At 44.5% G+C, this 23169-nt stretch overlaps 2 protein-coding genes across 6 annotated transcripts in view; one reads left to right on the forward strand and one right to left on the reverse strand.

Annotated features, from left to right (window-relative positions):
* camta1a (calmodulin binding transcription activator 1a) overlaps positions 1 to 12275 on the reverse strand; it is a 319797-nt gene extending 307522 nt beyond the window's left edge. For 3 of the 4 annotated variants that reach the window (XM_028992547.1, XM_028992544.1, XM_028992543.1), the window contains exons 1-2: positions 11968 to 12275; positions 8090 to 8191 (exon numbers count right to left, since the gene is read on the reverse strand). In XM_028992547.1, coding sequence (XP_028848380.1) covers positions 8090 to 8191; positions 11968 to 11992 — 127 coding nt within the window. In that variant the 5' untranslated portion in view covers positions 11993 to 12275. The remainder of the gene's footprint in view (positions 1 to 8089; positions 8192 to 11967) is intronic. The other variant, XM_028992546.1, reaches the window with a different exon arrangement.
* A 1695-nt stretch (positions 12276 to 13970) lies between these two features.
* Positions 13971 to 22874, forward strand: dnajc11a (DnaJ (Hsp40) homolog, subfamily C, member 11a). 2 transcript variants are annotated; one of them, XM_028993674.1, is made up of 16 exons: positions 13971 to 14091; positions 15070 to 15199; positions 15349 to 15422; positions 16170 to 16271; positions 16363 to 16491; positions 16571 to 16693; positions 16930 to 17003; positions 18422 to 18611; positions 19090 to 19175; positions 19272 to 19388; positions 20047 to 20202; positions 20531 to 20600; positions 20835 to 20892; positions 21001 to 21143; positions 21329 to 21458; positions 22270 to 22874. In XM_028993674.1, the coding sequence occupies exons 1-16, from the start codon at positions 14020 to 14022 to the stop codon at positions 22293 to 22295; spliced, it is 1680 nt and encodes a 559-aa protein (XP_028849507.1). In that variant the 5' UTR covers positions 13971 to 14019; the 3' UTR covers positions 22296 to 22874. The 2 variants fall into 2 exon arrangements, with proteins under 2 accessions (XP_028849507.1, XP_028849508.1); XM_028993675.1 differs by lacking the exon at positions 13971 to 14091 and having other exon boundaries at positions 15065 to 15203.
* The last annotated feature ends 295 nt before the right edge of the window (positions 22875 to 23169 follow it).

The following is a 23169-nucleotide window of genomic DNA, read 5'->3' on the forward strand; positions in this document are numbered from 1 at the left end:
CTGGCCGCGCCCCGGAGACCGGAGTTCGTTGCGAAAACTTGAGAGAGCTGACAAAAAAAAACAAATCTTAAAATCGATATCCTTCCCAAAGAAAAACTCCCCTGTTCTGCCTTTCGCTCCCTCTCTCCGCGAGCTTCACGTGTGAGTGACAGTCTTCATTTTAAATTGTTGCCCACTCCCCGGTTTCCGAGCAAGAGACGGGGAACGGCGGCGAACATTCATCAAAGTCAATTAAATGTTGATGGTACCCACGAGCTGTTCTCAAAGGCTCGGCTTATCATTTTGGAAAGAATGAAAAACTCAAGCGAAACTTCTTCTTTTTTTTTTTTTTCTTATCAATTTCAGCTTTATTACTGCAGGCTAGACGTTGCCCGGGCTTGGCGCAGATTATTAGGGCTTTGGTCCCTATGTCAATATTTACTAACGCAACAAAGACTTTCGTGTCAATACCCATTCCTGCATAATCCGATCCACGGTTTCGAGATAATTAGCAGGCCTGGCCTACCTAGAAATGCAAACAGATGAAGCCCGTAATGAAGAGCGCGCGTTCTACAGTTTCCAAAGCCCTAATGTCAGTGCACTACCGTTTCGGCTTCACTTTCAATTGTGCAACTGATCGATATAATCCAAATTCAATCAGGGATGCCTCCAATGATGAAGGGCCCGAGACACGGAGAGAAATGGTCCAATTATTATCTCATTGACTGCTACATTATGAAGATGTTTAAGCCTCACTGTTGGCCTTTTTACAAACCCTAACATTAAAGGATAACAAAGGATGGGGTGGGGGGGGGGGGGGGGGTGTGCATCTGGGAGTCTTTTGGCTAAAACCACAAGCCAAGTGCTTTGGTCTGTCAGTGGATGGAGTACACGACGTAGCTCATCTGACAGAGCTGGCAGCGCTAATGTGGTGAGAGTCATTCTGCTCAGCCACTGATCCTACTATCAGCGCTCAGTTAATGAACTCAATTTAGGCTAAAGGCCTGGTGGGGCTGCGGCTTTTCAGATATGAGCTGCAGCGCTGCACTCGTCCTCTGGCCGCCGCGCGCTCCGGTCGGCAGGTGAAGGCGCAGTCTGAAATGCGTTGCATGTAAGTGGGCTTAGCTGCATTCTCGGCATGCATGCATTTGTTGATTGCAAGGAGAGCTGCAAATTGAAGGAGCGCCTGTCTTCTGTGGGAACACGCATGTCCCTAATAATGCCTAAGAAAGCATTAATAATGCACAAGAACCTGCTTTTTGTGCACAGGAGCTCAAGCTAGACCAGGAGCGGTCAAGGCTCTGTGCGATCATTATCAGTAGTCCTTGGCAACCATGATGTAGCATTTGTTCTTTCAACTGATTTTCAACTTATTTTTCTGCAAAAAAGAAAAAATGTATTTAAAATATGTTTTACTACAAAAGTGACATATGTTATGCTCTTGCATGCAAGCAGCATTTGCTACCAGCCAACTAGTGCAGTATAATTATCACTATCCCCACATTTCTCAGCTAGAAAAAATACCATTCAAATATGATTCATTTGTGTAAAACTTAAATGTGTTGGCCTAGTACATTGTTATGGTTATAGAAGATAAAGCATGACATCATGCTTTATTGGGATGGTTATCCCAATAAGCATGGGATGGTTATTGGGATGGTTATCATCTTTGATACCAGTTCTGGAATTAGTTTGTTAATATCTTTTTTTGTTTTTATGTTTTTAAATCAATTTCAGCAAAGTCAAAAATACATCTGATTTGGGCAATTGTTCAGTTAATTTACTTACATTTGCAATTTTTGGTTTTAAAATATTTCTGACATTGTGCAAATTAAAAAACTGTTTAAATGCCATTTTGCCTGCAGGAAATGCATTATAGATGAAGCAGCTTGTGGGGAGGTCGTGTGAAACTAAACACTTAGCATATAGTGGTCATGCTGGATTCTACACTGACTAACAGGTATCAGTATACAGTACTGTGGTGTGATGCGGAAAGCATTAATAACGGTGCCTTAACAAGCAGATCAAAGTGATGAAATGGCCACATCACTAACCAAAACTAGCAATAAACTTGCACAAATGAATATTAACTTGTGTGGAAATAATAATTATGACAATTAAGAAGTGAAATTAATATGAACATTTTGGTCAGAGTCTGAGCCCTGCATGTGTTGCAAAATCGTTTTCTAGGTAAGCATTTTCCTCACTACATCTCTGACGTGAGTTATCTCATGCCAAGTTACATTAGACAGACAATATTATGCAGACAATGTATTGTTTGGGAACCCGTATTTGGCACCATCGTTTTTTATGCTTTATAGTACAGGAACCATTGAGGTCTGGACTCCACAAGAGCTCAGAAGATGTCTGGTATCAGGTCTGGGAGCAGTAGATCCTTTATGTCCTGTAAGCAGTGAGGATTGGCTGAGCTGGTTTTATTTTTCCCCCAACAAATTCCACAGAGAAATTTGAAGGCAAAATCACCCCCTTGAACCTTCTGTCATGTTCCTCATACCATTCCTTAAACTCTTTAATTCCTTGGTTCCATTAGTGCTTACAACCTTGAATATGGTCTTCAGTTAGAACACTCACCAACCTAGCTGACCTGACCTGACATTAATCACAGGCCTGGATCGGAATGCAGAAGAATTTCAAAAAGCATTCTGTATGTGGTGGCTCTGTGCAGACAGTCCAGACAGAAAGTGAAGAAATATGGCTTCACCCAGACTTTGCAAGCTTCAGGATGTCCTTCCAAAATTGATGACCAAGCAAGAAGAAAGCTTATCAGTGAGGCTACCAAGAGGCCAATGACAACCTTAAAGGAGCTGCTGTAATTTATGGGAGTAACTGGCTGCTCATTTTATATTACAACCTTTTTACATATTCTTCACAAGAGCTGAGCTGTCGCAGAGGGTGGCAAGATGAAATCCAGACATATTTTAAATTCTGCAGTAAGATTCAGGCTCCTAAACCTTGTGTAAAATAATACTAGCTTTTAAATATATTTATTATTTTAGAATTTGTACTATTCATTGATCTGAATATGAGCACAGAAACATGAGCCACGAGGGTCATTTTAAGCTCATTTTAACCAACCATTTGAGTAGTGGGCTCATGTTGAATATCCTAGTCTGAATGTTATCCAGAAACCAAAGTATTTTTTCTGCTGTACCTGGTGCCCTCACCCATAAAGGAAATGACACATTTCAACATGACATCAGTCTAAAAGCACACGGCCATCTTGACTTAATAATAGATGTCCTCAAATGGCCCAGTCAGCTGTGTACAGCACATCCCCAAGAAAAAGTTCATCTTAGTAAGCTCTATTGTCAGGGTTTCCTTAAAACTGACTGCTAAAAATACACAAATGCTATTAAATCTACCTTTAAAGTTTTTTTACACATTTCAGTCTATGTATAAAATGTTAAACCAAGGTATTTTCCAAGGTATAAAACTGCATATACACTGGCTGTACACTGATATCCTACATAGTCCATGTAGAATACTAAATATTTACTGCATATTTCTGAATTTATTACAAATCTCAGAAAAGCTTTTTCCCCAACGCTCTGATGTATTGCAGCAGAAGAAAAGGTTTTATAAATCAGGTCTATTGTCCTATTACATTTTCAACGCTCAGTAACACTGACAACACAGTTCTGGTATACGAATTCATTAGTAATCAGCACAAGCTGCCATCCAACAAATAACGCATGCAAGCAGAACGGCACTGGAGCATGCATCACCATGCATACAAAACATAAAATCAAGCAAGCAAGCGTGTTAGTCTTTCATCCACATGCCATGTCACCACAGCGTACAATGGCCTGGGCATGCAACTGCAATAATGACATGACGATCGCCCGCAGAAAAAAAAGCACCGTGACACAGAAACCACCTGCAATAAAGCACAAAGGCTAAACCTGATAAGAAAATCTGAAGATCTGAGCGTTTCCCAAATCAATATACGCAGGGGTACACAGAACCCTCTGACTTTTTTTTTATTCCCTTCAGTGAACAGTGTGTCCCATAATATTACCTTGTCTCTCCATAGGGTTTCTGAGCAAAGAGCAAGACCTTTTTTTTGTTATTTACCACACCTCTGGGATATTGATTCTCTACCTGCCGATCATATTCTGTCAACAACAACTCTCCTTGAATCACTCCATCTTGACGAAGGTCATGTTATTCTGGTATGCCGTCAGCAGGCGACCATTAAAAAACACACTATGAAAGGACGGGGGAAAACATATTCAGGTCTGCCGAGCAATCTTCAAAAGGCAAGATGAGATGGCTGGCTGAATAACATGCGGGCAATCAAAACCAATCAATCTGTTGAATTGTTGGGAGACGCCAAAAGGATAGGGGTCTACCTAATATAATTCTGCCCGAGGTTTAACAAAAATCAAAAACTACCTTGACCCCCCCTCCGCCCCACTATGCAAGTGCCATCCCAATATTTAGAGTGGGTCACACATCCATGCTCCTGCTATTTGAAACTGACTCAGGGAGCACTGATTTGCACATCTGAAAATGAGAGGCGCTGATTGCATCAGATACCCTGATTCGTGCTATCTCTTCAAATATAAATGAATGGAGGCACAGAGGCTCATCTTTGCAAAGCATCTGTATGTTTCTGCCGAGGACAGAAGCAGTGAATGATTTGGTCCAGGGTTTTTTTTTTTTTTTCCCTTTTCCCCTCTCTTAGAGTTTATTTACGACTGAGGTGAAACAGAGGAATGCTACAGTCTCCAGAGGAAACCGGTCCAATTGACACAGAGCGCCCCTTGCTGTTATACAGTGGTAGGATAGACACCAGAGGTCATTCAAACACTGCAAGGTCACAGAAGTCATGGCTCGGTCTTCACGCTAGTAGGCCAGAATAACTACAGACAAAAACTGCATACAGAAAACACACTGAAGCAGAAAAGGGGTGAGTGATATAACGGTGCTACAGGGTTTTTCAATGAAGGCACAGCAGCCATACGATTCTTAATAAAGGTTTTGCTGTAAAATATATTCTGTGTCCGTAGACAAACAGGTCAGAGAATTGGAAGCCATGGTTGTAGCATTTGTTCTTTCAAATGGTAACCTTACAGGCCTCAAAGGTTGCTAGAAATCGTGGAGCAAGTGAAAACGAAAGTGGGAACCTCAGTGGAACCTTGGCGATTCCGGATTCGAACCCGCAACCCTTCCGCTTCTTTACCGGCTAGGCTTCCACGGTCCCAAACATAAAAAAAAGAAACCCTTCCACACCATTCATACATTTTCACTGACAGATGAAAATGTAATCTTTTTTTTTTTACCTTTTTATCTAAATTACTGAATAAGAGACCAGCACTAATAAAGACTAGATTGATTAACAGACAGCCGCTGAAAATTTGACTGCTACTACTCATGTGCATTGTGTGGACGAAATGTTAAATTAAATATTTCTGGGTTGTGACTGGTGTATTTTCCTTCTTTGCACTTGAACAGTTTTTAAAAAGTACATTCACTACAAAGTGCAAACGTGAAGGAGTGGAAGTCACATTTTTGGCACAGATTTTCAACATGTGACACACATCTGCATGAGCCGTAGCTCTAGTGATTGATAACGCTTGAAAAGCACTCTGAAATGCTAATATGCTAATTAATTAGCACCCACTGTTTCTATGCTAATAATATTGTATTTATAATATTAAAAAATCACTGCCAATCGTACCCTGTCTAGAGCGCTACATCCTTTGTTCGGTTACTGATAAAAGGAATGCTTCAATGCAAATATTAATATTTTGTGCAATAATACTCAGCAGGTTCACGTCAAACTGGCAGCATGCTAATGTGAACGAGATCCACATCTTTAAGACTCCTTCATTCAAAAAAGTTTCGCTTAAAACTTTGAATACTGAAAACTGAACTGACAATAAAAATGTTCCAATTTGTCTCATAAATCTGCCAAATCTGCTGCGGTTTGGATGTGCTTGGAGGAGTGTTAAGATTACACTGCTGGGCCTACATTTTAAGGAATACCTTTAATCTTCCCACAATTCCAGGCTCAGACAAACCCCCGTTGATGTGCGCAGCAGGCAGGCTGCTACAGATGCATTCATATCATATGATTAAGGCTAAAGGACACGTTAACATGCGGGCTGGTCCATTCCATTCTTTAAAACACCTCGAACTGGCCCGTGTTTCATCTGTGAGGCCCTGAACCTCCAACAACACCTGATCAGAATGCATGAAAGATCAACAGGACCACCCTCTTATTAAAATAGACTAAAAAGACAATTAGGCCTGTCCTTTTTATGGAACATGTGAAGGTCGATTAATTTAATGCTGTCACAAAACAATTTAACAAGCTGCTGCTACAGCCAAGAATTTTAAACAAACAGGGTGTGGCGCTGAGCAGGAAGCAAATCCGCCCCAAAAAAAAATGTTTGGGGAATAAATCAGATTTTGGGGGGAATATTTCGAAGGCAAAACACTACGTGGAGTGTTTCTGAGTAACATGGTCACTAGTTTGCCAATCAGAGTTCCTGTGTGGATGATCTATCTGCATCTTTGGTCCCGATCACATCTGCTGACGGCCCATAAACAAAGGCAATTAAAAGCAACGAAAACAAGGAAACAGAGGACGCCCTCAATGCATTAAGCAATCCATCATCACTACATGGCTACTCGCATTTTAAACATTAAACGAGTTCATCTTTTGGCTGACAGGAATAAGTACATGCTAAAATGGCGGGGTGGGCGGTTAACACTGCCTCTACAAGACGAAGATAACCAGCAAGTAGTCTGTAAGTTCTGAAGACGCACGTTATGGGGCAGTGGTGGCCTTTGCGGGTAAGGAAATGGACCCGTAATCAGGAGGTGGCCGGTTTGAAACCGTAACTCCCCAGGTGCCACTGAGCGAAGCACCGTCCCCACACGCTGCTCTCCGGGCGCCTGTCATGGCCGCCCACTGCTCACCAAGGGTGACGGTTAAATACAGAGGACACGTTTGGTTTTGTCATCCTGTGCTGTGCTGCAGTGTATCACAATGACAATCACTTAGCCTTCACATGTGGCATTATCGACCACTCCCCAGGCCCAAGGGGTTCTGGGTGAGGATCAGTCAGCATGTAAATAGTTCCTGTTTGAACCTGAAGTCCAAAGAGGAGGCTCAAAACAAATCCCCCCACTGTGAAGTGTTTGTAGCAAACTGTAGTGGAAAGGGGGGCTTCTTTAAGTGTCTTCAGCCCTGGCCAAGTTCACCCACCCATGAAAATCCCATCTAAGGAAGCGCAGAGGTGAGGGCCCTCGTGCATGGGCATGCACACAAACACACGCAGTGAAGGACACACTGTCAGATCCCCTCTAAAGCCTTTTATCCTTTATCATAACCGCTGGCACAATTACTCACATGGCTGGTTTACCCGAGTCCGCCCGAACCTCTCCGGGTGCCACGAGTTAAGTGGGCCGTCCGTCCCGCCAACAGGAAGTGCAGCCGCCACGCAGCCGCTTTGAAACGGCCGCGACGCACGCCGCAAACCGGCAACTATCCGCTCGGCGGAGAGAAACTTAACAAGAAAGCGCAGCTGGTTTACCTTCTCTCTGGAAATTTTACCGAACATGAGCACTGTTAATTACCCTGATCGACAAAAGTCTTCTGGTGCGGTGGAAGCACAGCGCCAGCACTTATTAAGGCTCGTCCGCCGCAATCTGCAATTCCCCACAACTCATCACCGAATCAATTAATAAACATAACCGATGCTGCAGATTGCTTTTTTTTTTTCTATTACGCAGTCAGATGAGGAAGTCACATTACTCTCACTTCCTGTTCGGAAATTAAATGTTGCCCACAACTTCATTAATCGCATCAACACTGAGATCATTAAGATGTCGTCGGCTCCGAGAGGTGACTGGGAAGGGGAACGAGACCATTTATGAAAGAAAGCCAGTGTCATGTGTCACCGCCCTGTTCTATCAGCCCTGTCGTCAGCCCATGGCATGCTTCTGTTTACAAGACAAGGGAAGCGGGGAAAATGGAGAGGAGAAAACGGAAAGGAGAAACAAATGAACGGATGAATGGACCATCCCCGTTGAGCAATGTCACAATGCAGGATTAAAAAGCAAAACCAGCGCTTACTGTTCATCTCTGTGTCACCACTGACACCCTTAGGAGGAGCGTGGCCGCCATAACTCACGGGCGATCTGTACATTCGATCTGGATTACGGATTTTCTTCAGTCCTTCGGAGGGGCAGAGAGAGAGCAGAGAGAGTCTGGGATAACGCCATCTGCTCGACTGCATTGCATTAAGTCAGCACTACTTCCCATCATGCATCAGGAGGTTTACCTGGATTGTTAATATGGATTAGTAGTAAAGACACAGAACCTACAGAGAGAGAGAAAAAAGAAAACACAGAAAATCCCCCCTCCCCACCATTAAAGGTTCGTCCACTTGCCCAATGTGTGTGTCTCCATGCCAACCAAGGCTCTCCCTGGCCGGCCCTTTCACGTGCCAAGTTCACTTCTCCTCGGCAAGTCCTATGGCCTTTTATCAAATGCTTTCAGTGGTGCATTTAAAGGGATTACTTTAGCCCGAGGTGCTCCCTCGCGGGGTCAGAAATCCACACTTTTCCTTCGCGAGCACGGATACGGACGAGGCCCGGTTCTTCACACGTGCACGGGAGGCGAGAGGGTTTTAACTGCCTGCGGGACGCCGCGTCCCACTCGCGTCCCACTCTGCCCACCCCAATTATATTATCTACCTGACATTTCTGGTAGTTTCTGATTGGGAATTTTCCAGAAACGTAACATTAACATTAGAATTTAACTATTCTAAAAGTATATTATACTTCATGCATGTCCAAATAGTTAAAAATATAAAGAGATTATATTGTTTATAATGGCATAACTTGCAAGTGATGAGGTGAGACTGACCCAGTGACCCTGATTACATTTACAGCATTTATCAGACGCCCTTCTCCAGAGCGACTTACAATCAGTAGTTACAGGGACAGTCCCCCCCTGGAGCAACTTAGGGTTAAATGTCTTGCTCAGGGACACAATGGTAGTAAGTGGGATTCGAACCCGGGTCTTCTGGTTCCTAGGCGAGTGTGTTACACGCTAGGCTTCTAACACCCTATTATGTGTTTTGTTGGCATGTCATGGTCTGGGAGGAATGAGCCAATCATCTGCCCAAAGGTCCGGCTTTGCTGTGGTCACCGTTTACACTACGCCATGAGCGGGTGTTTCAGCAAAATGAGATCAATCGTCTGCTGCAACGTTACAGATCTAAATTCTCAATGAAGGCCGAGGAGATGGGGGAAGAAAGAAGAAAGGGGCAGATCTATTGTAATTGATCTGTCCCTGTGGTACCCGACGTTTTGCTGGTTCATCTGTTTTCTTGTCATTTTTCCTTTCTCCACTTGTCTGTACTCCCGTCTCGCGTCGCGCTGGCAGTGATACGCGCTTTTTTTTACGTGGAGGTGCCCTTTAATGAATAGCAATAGGGTCGGCCATCAAACTCGATGCAGCCCGGGCTCCGCTTGATTTTAAATGTGTGCAGATTTCTAGTTAGCCTGATCAATGGAATCAATGCAAAGGGCCGGCTAGGCTGGATAAATATGGGCTTCTGGAGCTTATCGGCCTCGACACCTCCGCTGGAAGCCCTCTCCCTGGTTTCAATTCAATTAAGGGAGCAAAGCATCCCAAGTCGGCCCCAGTACGAAATGCACGCTACAGTGCACGCTACAGAGAGCTCATTGTCCAGCAATCAGCATTTCAAACACCTAAAAAAAAGCAAAAACGACGGCGTTTTGCTAGGCCTAAGCCTGGTGATAGCAGAGGTCAATACTAATTGCCTGTAAATTTGTCTGTAAGAACTGGCGAAACGTGTTTTTTTGGTTCCCCGACATGTCCTTTCGGTGGCCGAGTCTCTATATAGGCAAAGGATGCATGCAGAGGACTTCACTCCCTGGGAACCCAGAGAAATGGCAATTTAAGGAGGAGGAGGAGAGTCTGATGGGGTGCGGGAGATAAGCCGCGGTGCTACATCAGCCCCCAGCTAAAAACAGCCTGTCCTCGTGTTGAAATAAGGGAGAAGAAAAGACAAAAGGATGAAGGCGGAAAAAAGAAAAAGCGCCCCGGAGGAAGCGCGTGCGTTTCAAGGACAAAAGGTCAAGGCGAAGGCTGGACCCCGGGCTCTTCTGTTTCTGTTACGCAAGGCGCCGAGAGGCGGCCGGAGCTCGGCCAAAACATAACCTGGCAGCGTCCGTCTACTCTGCACGCCGCACGCTCGCCGCTAAAAAAAAAAGCCACCGGACGAGTGGACACGAGTCACGCGGGACCTCTCCGGAACGCCCGAAATAACTCAACCTACTCTGCACGGGGAGCCTCGACTTGGGCCCTCTAGAAAGGCGGCGGCGGGGAACAAGGCCACAGCGGCCTGGCGAAAGTTTGGCCGCGTCCATAACGCACGGCCGGATATGATTCCTCAAAGCGAGACGTCCCCCCCTCTCATGCGTCCCGTCACACTTTGCAATGCCGCCTGGCGTGGGAGGGCCTGTTCACCTCCGTCGGCAGCAGTGTGTCTCAACACCACCCCCTTGTGGAACGGGACTGGAGGGAAAGGCACCAGGTGATCAATACCCCGTCTGAAGATGCCTGCTGTTTGGTATTATTTTGACCTTCCATTACAGCCACTTTAGCGCGGCGCGTACGTTTACTGCTTCAGCGGCTCCTCGAGGAGTCGTACAAAGCGGTGCGACCAAAAGGCCCACCGGTGCTGCACAGATCCAATTAAGCAAGTGGAAATCAGCGGAAAGCAGCGTTGGAAATTTCGACCTCGTCTTTGCTATACGCCCCCGCTTTTCTTTTTTTTTTTTGCTTACATATTCCTTAAGTCATTTTCTTAAGTTTCTTAAGTCTTAAGGCGCCTCGGAGAACTTGACGTGTTAATTATTGAACATTGAAATATGTTTAATTCTTTCTGCTCTGGGCTCTTCTGTGAATTCCGGCTTAATTGAGACTATGAATTCTGAGACTATTCTCCCTGCCAGCTTCTGCCCGACCGACTCCACGTCGCCACCTGCTGGCGTGGTCAGGGACGGACGGCCACTTGGCCGCCAGCAGCTGTTTCTTATGTTTTCATACGTTTCAAAAATGAAAAAAAGAAAAAAAAAGTGGCCGTGGAATAAATCTACACAAGTCTAATATCACCGATGCCAAACAGCGGTGGTAGCAGCATCAACAACAGCAGTCATATTGATAACATTTGAAAAGAATAACGGGATAACAACGTGAGAACGTCATGGCGACATACGCCGAGCGATCTTATTGTCAACGTGGCCAGGTTGTCGCACGGGTGCGTTTCGAGTCACTTTTCTTCCTCCCAAGTAAACGGAGTTATTTCTGTTGTGACACGGCGCCGCGCCTGCTCCATCGCTGCTGCTATTCGGGACGAAACGCAGGGGTGACAGTCCCCGTCCTGCTCCCGGGCTTGTCCAACTTCCAGCCGCGGGGTTGTTTTTATATATATATATGTATATCATTATTTTGATGATTTTTGAACCGTGCACGACACAGCGGGGTCCGTCACCCAAAACACACGGGTTCACATATTAGGAGCGAAGTCGTGCACTTTTGCGGAGGTGGGACCAAACGTATATATATTATATATATAAAAAAATGAATATATATGTATATATATATTTATATATTTATATATTTCCCCCATTTTCTTCAGTTTTACATAAGAAGCCGGGCGAATAAAACGGCGGAACTTGTGCCAGTTTAGGGGGGCATCTTATTTATTTACCTGGAGGCGCGTTTTTAAAACGGCCGGACGCGAGCTCGACCTCGCGTCGCGCGCGCGCGCGCGCGCGCGCCTCTCGCACCGCGCGTCGCCGCGCGTCCTTATTTACGGTTGTTATTCCGGCTAATGTTTCGTTCCGTCCCTCCGTGTCTTTTCTTGCTTTGTTTTTTCTCTTCTCCCCCCACCCCGGCGCGCAGCCTCTTCTTACCTTCCGGCTTGTTTTCGGCAGCCATTTCCCCTCCGCGCGCCACATCCTCCACCTCCTCTTCACGACCGTGGGTACCACGCGCGCGCACGGCACGGCGAGGCGAGGGCAGCACGAGGAGGGCGTCGCGACGCGTCACGCGGCGAGGCCGTCGAGCGCGCCGCTCATTGGCTCTCGGCCGGTGACTGACCGCGCGGCGCGTGAACCGCTCACGGGCTCGGCGGCGGCGCGCGGGCTCCGGCGGCGTCCGCCGACGCCATTGGCCGGGAGGGGGATATTTTCGGGAGCCCCGGACGCAGAACCGACCAATCTGCTCGGCGTCGGCGCGGGATTAGCGCGCCGGCGTAAGAAGCCACGCACGCCTCGCGATATTATAGGCTGCTCGCCGCGGCCGAGCGACTTTGATCGCGGAAAATGGTTCAAGACGCGATGTTGCCACGTCCGCTCGTTCTCAGCGGAATTGCGCTCATAAATATGTTCAGGTGCGTGCCGTGGTTCATTGGGGGTTTATTGCAAATAACTAACGCGGGAGAGACTATTGTGCAGCAGGACACGTGATAAGTTATGTTGGGAAACATGAAACATATTTATTATTATTATTATTGTTATTTTAATCACAAAATAATAATAACCGTCCTCAGTCCGAATCTCGGACAGCCAAAATCCCTGATTGTTGGGCGTGCCCCTCCCCGTAGATCTGGCAACCTGTTTAATAACCCAATTTCTGCGCGGTGCGATGACCTCAATGCAGGTGACAAGTTTGAATTCTAGCCATATTTGTCCCGGCCAGACTGACATCATGCTCTCAGAAATCGTCCCGTCCATTGTGCGTGTCCAGTGTTTGAAATTGTGCAAAACCTTTTTTGATGAATGTACTGGCGTGCATGCGTGTAATGTAGCACTGATTGAAACGGTGCAACTCAGCGAGTGAATGTCAATGAATGTCATCGTTGAGTTTTACGCCTCATTCTGGCTGTCTGTGATCCAAGAGGGACTTGTGACCAGGCCTGGGAAACTCTCTAGTTGATTTATATTAAACAGTTAAAAATAAAAACAATCATGTATGTGTAAGTATTTCGCTCATTTGATCTTGTATTTTGTTCAGGCGGTCGACGTTTGAAACTCGCGTGTAATAAGCGGATATGGCAACACGGCGGTGGTGCTGAAAAGACAGCTCCTCGTCGCGTGGGCGCGCTGGCACCAGGAACCAATCGAAGAATCCAATGAAATGTTTTTAAGAAAAAACACCGTAGGTTACCTCGAGTTGGAAAGCTGTGGGTTAAAGCTATTTTAGCAAATAAACGGAAGGATCGCGCTAGGATGGAACCGAATGGACGTTTCCTGGCAACGAGCCTCCCTCCCCGGCCCCCCAGTTGCCCTAAATCACTCTTAAACTTCACACCAGTCAGATAGACATCGAGGGTCTATAGTCTTAGGAATTAATGTCGGGAATAGTTCTCCTTTGGTGTGAATAGTTCTGCAGACTTTTAATGGGTAAGAGAATAACCCTTGGCAATGTTTAAAAAGAAAGCGAATGCCCCTGAAAATGGCGCTGTTTTTAGTTAATTTTGTATTGTAAGTGAAAGTGAAGTGATTGTCACTGCAGCACAGCACACGGTGACACAACGAATCGTGTCCTCTGCTTTTAACCATCACCCTTGGTGAGCAGTGGGCAGCCATGACGGGCGCCCGGGCACAAGTGTGTGGGGACGGTGCCTTGCTCAGTGGCACCTCGGCGGTTCGGGATTCGAACCAGCAACCTTCAGATTACGGGTCTGAACGACAACCACACAGGGGCTCCTTGGACTTTGACTAGCGTTAACAAACCACATAAGTGCTTTTAGTTGTTTGTTTATTTGTATTCCTTCAATTCTTCAATGTATTTCTTCAATTAGCCCAAGATAGTGGCGCCTTCCCAAGCTATCGCGAGATTTGAAATTGCCGACAGCGCTCCCGTGCGGCAGGGGGCGCGACCGCCTCAACCGCGTGTCTCGCTCGGCGAGAGATTCTGCGGCGCCCGAGCGAGCGGGCGGGCGGGGCCGAAAGGTTGTAAACATGGCGGCGGCCTTGGAGGAGGATGAGATTGATAACGACGATTACTACTCGCTTCTTAACGTCAGGAGAGAGGTAACGTCTGTCGCTCGCGGGATAGTCGGACCGAGAGCGGACGGTGAAATGGCGAAACGCGAGGAGTCTCTCTTCACCCACGTCGGCGAACGCCGGCAGAATGACCCCCTTACCGCCGCTGACCGATGTGGCGGCTGCTCCGCGCAGCGTGGCGCGCTGGCTCTGCCCGCACGTACTTTTAGCTCCGCTCCGCACTCGCTTTCCTAGCGGAGTAAAGACGCTGGGGCGTGGGGCGTGAGTTCAGGTGTCGGTCGCGCCGTAACCTGCGGTCCGAGATGAACTTTTTTCCTCCATTCAGGAGATTTTAGCCCCGTCACGTGTTCCTCAGACTCGCATTTGAACCGACGTAGCCGGGAGATCCGGAAAATCTGGTGTTTTGCTCTTCAGTTGCGGATAGGTAACATGCGTCCTTCCCCCGTGTCTTGAGTCTAAAATGTATGCGAATTAATTCGAAGACGTTTTGCACTAATGGTGAACTGTCGACAGTTGTCTTTCTAGTTAATAATGCACCGCACGACTGTACTTTCAGGCTTAATCTCAGCAACTCTCCAATGGAAGATTTTTAGAACAAAAATATCAAATGGCTATTCATTTGGCGATTGACAATGCAGTATTAAATCAGAGCATGCAATTGTCAATTCAATCTGAGCATGTTGTCTGATATTACATTTTGAAATTGGCAATTCAATGTGCAAAGTGCTGATTCAATCCTTAGTTCATTTCAAAGTATTTTGAATAAAAAAACAATTCACTGCATTCCGTTTTGCCATGGGTTTTCTGCACAATTATCCAAACAGCGATTAATTTAGCAAATTTCAATTTCCAAAGTGCCGATGCAATCCTGTATTAATTTAAAAAAGATTGCATTTCGCATTGCAATTAGTTTTGCAAATCGTTTTGCATTTGTGTTTTGCAGTGAATTGCCGATTGAATTTTTGTGCTTAAAATCTTCCATACTCTCCCTGCTTCCCTTGACAGGCTACACAAGATGAGCTTAAAGCATCCTATCGGCGACTCTGCATGCTCTACCACCCTGACAAGCACAGAGATCCTGAACTGAAGAGACAGGCTGAGCAGCTCTTCAACCTGGTGCACCAAGCTTATGAAGGTAGGTATGTTCGCTATCCAAATGAAAAGCTTTACACTTTAGAATGGTTAAATCAAACTGCCCAAGGGTTTTCATTAATCCATATTTAAAATTTATTTAGAAACTCTAAAAGTTGAAGTTTGACTGTTTAATGTTTTATATTCCTGCAGTTTTAAGTGACCCGCAGTCCAGAGCGATCTACGATATCTATGGTAAAAGAGGACTGGATGTAGATGGATGGGAGGTGAGGGCCCTTACAGCCAGGATGTCTAGCCATGTTATCTCAGAACACACATTTCTAATTAATGAATGATCAAAGGGGTACACAATTCAGTGAATCTCACAATTATGTTTTTATCCTTTGGCTAAAAACAACTCTCAAACATATTCAAAACTTTAAATCTTAAAACAAGACTTGCCATCCTCTGGATATTTGAACTGGAATGTTCCCTGTTTGATATTTTTGTTCTTCACAAGTCTTCAATAAACCAACACCATTACGTCCAGTTAAATGGTCAGATAGATTGAATTGTGTTATGGCCTGCAAGAAACAAGTATAAGTAAAGGAAACTGTTAAGTATCTGGGAAGTCTTTGTAACCTGTTGCATGTGTCAGGTGTGGAAGGAAATAGTGCTAGAGCTTGCGGTGGTTTGTGGGTAATGTGCATAAACAGTGCACTGTTTTTCCTTTTTAACACACAGGATGACTGAGCTACAAGCCATAGTTGTCAAACTAACTCATCATCATAACTATAAAGTTGGTGGTCTGTCAGTGCATTTTCATTCATGGGCTTATTTTCAGGCTGAAAGAGGAGATTTTAGAGCATCGTTGTGAAAACAAATAATTATTTTAAATTTACGCATGTATAACCTTGCGTAAAAGTACTAAATTACTGAATTTGCTACAGAAAACTGAACCCGTCGGTGTCGCTCTGTACGAGAGCATCAGATAAACGGCAATACAAATGTGACCATAGTTGTGATTCTTGTAGGTGGTGGAGAGGAAGCGAACACCAGCTGAGATCCGGGACGAGTTTGAGCGCCTTCAGAGAGAAAGAGAGGAGAGGAGGCTTCAGCAGAGGACCAACCCTAAGGTCATAGTGTTCCCTGTGACCCACTTACAAGTGTCTACTCCATATCTCATCATGATCCTGATTGTAACTTTTTGAAGTCTTGTCTTCTCAGGGGACAATCAGTGTGGGTGTGGATGCCACAGACCTTTTTGATCGATACGATGAAGACTACGATGATGTTCCTGGGGGTGGACTTCCTCATATTGAGATCAACAAAATGCACATTTCACAGTCTATTGAGGTAAACACTGTTTGGACTAGCATATGTATGCCTATAAATATGAATGTGTGTATGAAGTTTTATATATATTTATGCGTAGGCTCCACTGACCACCTCAGACACAGCTGTCCTGTCAGGCTCCCTCTCAACACACAATGGCAATGGAGGGGGAAACATTAGTCTGGCACTGCGCAGAGTCACATCAGCCAAGGGCTGGGGAGAGGTGACATACACACACACACACACACACACACACTCTCTCTTTTTTTTTCTTTCCTCTCACTTTTTTTGTCTCAAACCCACATTGTATTTAGACTTGAGAGGCTTTGCTTCAGCCCATAAAACCCTGTATTCTGCTCTGTACTCTTGAGGTTTGATTTTTCCTGTAGTAGGCAGATGTTCAGGAGGACACCACCTCTGTGTCTGATGATTAATGGTTTCTCGGACTTCTCTGGTCAGGTGGAGTTTGGAGCAGGAGACACACACGGACCCCTCTTCGGACTGAAAATTTTCCGCAACTTGACTGCTCGCTGGTGAGAATAAATCGATTTTCAGGTGCTTCACACGGCTGCTCACCCAGGACCCAAGCAGTTTGGCAAGACTGGAGTTGAAAGATTGTTGTGCATTTTTTGGATTTTAATGTAATTTCAATCCTAAAGAAATTACAGTAATAACAAATTCAAATTTTATTTGTCACATACACAGTCATACACAGTATGATGTGCAGTGAAATGCTTTTTGCAACTGCTACAGACCACAGTATTGCAAATGTTGCAAGTAAACAATGAACCAATATGCAAAAAAAACATAACCAAGTATTAAACTTTTACATCTTTAACATAAAATATGTGTAACTGGTAGGGTGAAGGTGTGCAAATGAGTTAGTTTTTTTACAATGTTTAAAGAAAAGAGAAAAAGAGCAGTAAGGTAAAAAGTGCAGAGTCATTTTGTGCAAAGTGATTTTGTGCAAAAGAGTCCAGAGTGATTGGAAGTGAAAGTGCTGGAGTTCTATGTACTGTTATTGAGAGCTTGGACAGCCTGCGGGAAGAAGCTCCTCCTCATTCTCTCTGTGTTGGACTTCAGGGAGCGAAAGCGCTTCCCTGATCGCAGCAGAGAGAAGAGTCCATTGTTGGGGTGGGTGAGGTCCTTCACTATCTTCCTGGCCCTGGTGCAGCACCGTTTGCTGTAGATGGATTGAAGGTCAGGGAGTTTGGTACAGATGATTCGTTCGGCTGATCAAACCACCCTCTGTAGGGCTCGCCTGTCCTGCATGGTGCTGTTCCCGAACCAGGTTGAGATATTTCCCGTCAGGATGCTCTCTATGGTGCAGGAGAAGAAGTTCCTGAGCACGTTGGAGGGCAGTCTGAATTCATATACACTGACCAGGGGAAGGTGTATGTTAACGCCTTCACTCTGCTGTTCCATGTTAAAATACATAGTTCTACAGCAGTAATTCCAGTGTTTTCCTGTCAGTGCCAAAGTTTTTCTGCTCATGACGACAGGATCCTGCCAGAAAACTTAGTGGAAGAGAGTTTCTCCCAGACAGTTCATTCTGTTTTATCCCATCCACTGGGTCTCTAGTGTAGTACAGAAATCTGAACCATGCTGCAGTACTGCTTTGATTAATACAAGTGCTTTAAAATGTTTAGGAGACACATAAAATTCAAGCCATGCACATATTTTATAGCCTAAAAAAAAGATCACAACCTGAGGTATGTTACAGGGGAAATGACAGTCTACCACAGAAGTAATCACTATGATTAAATCAATTATTTAAATAGATTGATGTCCAAGAATAATAGGAATCATTTTTACAATTTGCTTCTAACATACTAACTCCAGTTTAGAAAGATTGGGAAGCCTACCTCTTACCATTTTAGCTGCTAAGGCTTGTTACAAATATTAGTCTAAATGAAGTGTCTTTTTCATGTCTCTTGTGTGTGAGATACAGTTTTATGACAGCTCAGTGTGGGATGCAGTTCTCATCTCGTGGAGTGCGGCCCGGCCTCACCACGGTCCTGGCGAGGCACCTGGATAAGAACACCATGGGATACCTGCAGTGGCGCTGGGGCACCCAGTCCTCCATGAACACCAGTATTGTCAGGGACACCAAGACCAGCCACTTCACCTTCGCCGCTCAGGTGAGCTTGGGATGCCAGGAGTAGGTGCAGCTTCATATACAGTCTAAATGTCATGCCTGCTCCATGAGTCTGCGTTGTCCATGAGGCGTAAGCCTTTATTTGATATGTTGATTTTGTCTATGCACATGTGCTGGAAAAACAACGTGGACATTTTGTCTGCTTGGTGACATGCAGCTGTATTATATACAGACCTGTGTGTGTCTGTTATGTGTCTTGTTTTTTTTTTTTGCTTTGAGATTATATGTTTCAGAATAACATCCTGCTCTATCTTTTGGACAAAGTGTCAGAGAGGACAATTTCAGTCCCAACTTTATATGCTGCCAGGCAGTAATAAAAGCCATTCAGATTTCCTCCAGGTTTTCCATCTTCTCAAACAGCGGGTCTAACTGCAGCAGTTCCGAAAAACTGCAAAAACTCTACATAATGTTGTGCGCTTGGAAAAAATCTAATCTGAAGTAAAGTTTCTTGGACCTTTCAGCTGGGGATTCCTCATTCCTTTCTGATGATGAGCTACCAGTACAAATTTCAAGACGATGACCAGACCAAAATCAAGGGCTCAGTGAAGTATGAGCGCATCACATCCCACAACTTGAAACCCATCACTGTTACGGTTGCTGGTTGATTAATACAAACCGGTTCATCTTCTTCTGTGCTGTGCAGATCAGGGTTTTTTGGTACTGTTGTGGAGTACGGCGCTGAGACCAAAATTAGCAGGCACAGCGTTCTGGGTGCGACAGTCAGCGTGGGGGTGCCACAGGGTGTTTCTCTCAAGATCAAGTAAGTGCATTTATAACACAATTTTATGCATTTTCTCCTTGACACAACATTTGATCCCAAATGAACAAAAGTGCAGGTCTACTGATCTTTAGTCTGAAGACTAGAAGCAGGGTTCCTACGGTCATTAAGAACCTGGAAAAATCATGGAATTGGAGGGGGGGGAATTCTCAGGTCTTGAAAAGTTTTGTAATACAAAATAAACATGTATAGTTATGGAAAAGTCATTGAAATCTTATTGACACATGAATGTATATTGAAGTTCCCATACGACTGTGCAAGAAACAGTTTTCTACTCTTACAGCCGCAATGTTTAAAAGTAGCGCAGGTCTGCAGTATCTTTGCTGGCTTTTACATAGTGAACCAAGTCACATACGTTGTTTCCATATTCCAGCACCTCTGCAGCTGTGTGTCTCCTTTTAAAAGTCATGTAAATTACATCTGATCTACACCCGAACATGACTGGGCCCATTTTATTCCGACTCAGGCTGCACAAACTTGGAGGAAGAAAGTTGTGGAAATTCATTTGTAAAAATGTGTAAGAACCCTGCAGAAGGCTCATTAAATTAGATGGAATATTTAAATGAGCATTTGTTAGCAGTGTTGTGACTGTCTTAAGGTTTTAAACCTGCAGCACATTTTGATGTCATTTTCCACACAGGTTAAACCGGGCCAGCCAGACGTACTTCTTCCCCATCCACCTAACGGACCAGCTTATGCCCAGTGCAATTTTCTACGCCACCGTCGGACCACTGGTTTTCTATCTTGCCATCCAGCGGCTAATTATTAGGCCCTATGTGCATGCCCAGAAAGAACAGTAAGTCTTATTGGATGTGGATCTGGCCTGCCAGATATTCTTTAAGTTCAAAAATGCTATTTGTATAGATGGCAGTACCAACTCAGTTGATCAATTTGAGTTCACAGGAGATGAGTCTGCTTAGATAGTGCACTCATGTGCACTATTGGACAGATTTATTCAAATTGGGGAACTCTATGAAGCAGAAAATTAAAGACCATCAGTTGGCATTAGAAAGAACTGTACTCTTAAATTTTTAATTTCTTGTAAGTGGTAATGAGGTCCTGGGTTTTGCTGAGTTGCATTCTGTCCTGTGACCTCAGATGCCTTCTGCCCTTCCCATTTGCAGGGATCTGGAGAAGCAGAGAGAGAGCTCAGCCTCTGACATGGCCAGGAAAAAGCAGGAGGCGGAGTCTGCCGTGAGTGGAAAATTGTATTCCCAACATCCACAGGGATGTCATCATAATCTGTGTTAATCCCTCACGGGAGAGAACATCTTATTTCCCCGGCTCGGCTATGTGATGGGGAACAATAACAGCGGCGGGCGGCCTCCTCTGCCTGCTCATGGGCTGCTTTGTCAGGATGATGAATGCGCTCTGCCTCTTTGTGCATACGGCAGTGGTGTGATTTGACATCCTTTGTGTTTTGTCAAGGTTTTGCTGATGCAGGAGTCTGTGCGCAGAATCATCGAAGCCGAGGAGTCCAGAATGGGTGAGTCCAAATAACTCATCTCTCAGTCCCGCTAATCAATTTCCTCTCAACTGATCAGTCTTGAAGATGGTGAGTGGACATTATTGATTGGTATTTGTCCTTCTTCAGGTCTAATCATTCTCAATGCCTGGTATGGGAAGTTTGTGACAGACAGCAGTCGGAAAAATGAACGGGCAAGGGTTATTGATGTGACTGTGCCGCTACAATGTCTGGTAAAGGACTCTAAACTCATGCTGACAGAAGCTTCGAAGGTAATATTTATTTATTTGTTTGTTTGTTTGTTTATTTATTGGGTAGAATGTATGCTGTCGATTCTCACGTCATCTTAGTTTCTGACCGTATGCAAAATTGACTGGTGAATGGATTGTGACTGATATATGCATGGGTGGAAGAGATTTCTTTTCTTTATGTGACATCTAAGATGTTGCTTTCGCAGGCTGGTTTACCTGGGTTCTATGATCCCTGTGTGGGTGAAGAGAAGAGTCTGAAGATTCTGTACCAGTTCCGTGGGGTGATGCATCAGGTTTTATCTGGTGACACAGAACCCCTTCGAATACCAAAACAATGTAAGAACAGCTAGTCACATTGGCCCTAGTTTTTAGTGCTTAGATACAACAAAACTCTAGTCATTTTTCTTTCTTGTTTACATGAGCATTAATTACATACACTACCATTAAAACATTTACTTCTTTTAGAAGTTTTCTTTGTGTTTTCCATGATAAAAACATGGGTTTGAATAGAAAAATGACAAAAATACTAATAAATAATCATTGACAACATTTGAAATAACGATTTAGTCGAACCCACCTCTGCTGATGCACGAGATACTGTGTTAGTTTAAAGGACCGCTTTATTGCTTCTTTAATCAGTGGAACTGTTTTCAGTTGTACTTAATTGAAATGGGTTTCCAAATAATGAACGGAGCTTTTAAAGTGACAGACTTGTTGGTAACGAGCGCCGCGTTCCACTGGGACTCCAGACTCATTTTTGTTGAGGAAGTTTCGTCTGTACACGTGCGCCGATAAACCGTTTCTTAAGTCCCAGCTACCATAGTCAGTGGCTCCACACACTCAAGGAACATCTAGACCCAGTTTCCACTGCTCTGGTACCAGTACGCTGGCCTCCATTTGGAATTTCAATGAAAGACAGAATTACCTTTTCAGAGAGTAAATGAGGCAAGTTGAGGTAAAGGACATGGCAGAAAAATAATTTAATTGCTGTATTGTGTAGGTTTTTGACATTGTTGTATTGACCCGCAATATTTTCTGGGCACTGGCATCTGCACCATTTCAGTGGACAAGGCGTGTTATAGGGCTGTTTAGTGTTTGTGAACTTTTAAACATTAACACGTTTCCCCTTCCCAATTTCTCCTTGTAGCTCACAGGATAGACAATGACACCTAGGACACATCACACTGGGGGAAAAAAAGGGACACGTCTCTGAGAGGACAGTGGAAGGACAGACCTTTTAAGAGAAGCCCGTCATAAGTATTTGCATCCTTCAAAACGGCTTCCATCTGTGGACTGCTTGATTCAAAAGTGGACCTAATTGGAAAGTATGCAAATGAAAAGTTCTAGCCTTCCAATAATTTGTTGTTTAAGTCTTTGGTTGGATTGTTATTTCTTTACATCCTCCCTTGGAAAACTGTTTTGCTGATGAAAGCCATGAGACTGGTCTGGCTGCTGAATAACCTGGTTGAATCCAGCCTCATACCTCATTCAAGCCGCTGCCAGTGAGTAATCTGCAGTACTGAGTCGTGTGTAAGGATGTGAAGATCTCCAGTGCCTCAGTGAGACGCTCTCTTGTGAGGGTGCAGCCTCAGCCCTGAACACTTGCCATGTGAGCATGCAGGAAAAATACACTGCTTAGGCAGTTCAGTGAACTGCACCAGACAGTCTAGACAGATGTCATCCATGTCTTTCCCCTGTGATCATAGTATTTTTAAAGAATGCTAATAAATGAGATTGTTTATCATGTTCAAATCGCCTATTAACTATATATGATTACATTTATGATTAAATCTCAAGGGTTAAAGTACAATGTTTTGACTCAAATATAGATTTTTATTTAAATTGAATTAGGGGCATATGGCACCTGACCATACAATCTAAAATCCTTTACATATGCCTATATTTTTATTACATGTGTATTAATTACAACATTACACATTTAGTCATTGGCGAATGTGGTTTTCTCAGGTCTTTGTCGATGTTGCATGGTGTAATTCTCTTTCATGTGTGAGCATTCGTCCCATCAAAAAAAAAAAAAAAAAGCGAG

The sequence above is a fragment of the Denticeps clupeoides genome, chromosome 10 (genome assembly GCF_900700375.1).
Source record: "Denticeps clupeoides chromosome 10, fDenClu1.1, whole genome shotgun sequence".
Taxonomy (NCBI): Eukaryota; Metazoa; Chordata; class Actinopteri; order Clupeiformes; family Denticipitidae; genus Denticeps; species Denticeps clupeoides.

What these genes read in the sequence shown, in the direction of transcription:
- dnajc11a (XM_028993674.1), top strand. Translation starts at nt 14,020, where the DNA reads ATGGCGGCGGCCTTGGAGGAGGATGAGATTGATAACGACGATTACTAC. An exon ending in CAGCCAAGGGCTGGGGAGAG is followed by an intron (nt 16,694 to 16,929) that starts GTGACATACACA and finishes TTCTCTGGTCAG; the next exon opens with GTGGAGTTTGGAGCAGGAGA. An exon ending in ACTTCACCTTCGCCGCTCAG is followed by an intron (nt 18,612 to 19,089) that starts GTGAGCTTGGGA and finishes TGGACCTTTCAG; the next exon opens with CTGGGGATTCCTCATTCCTT.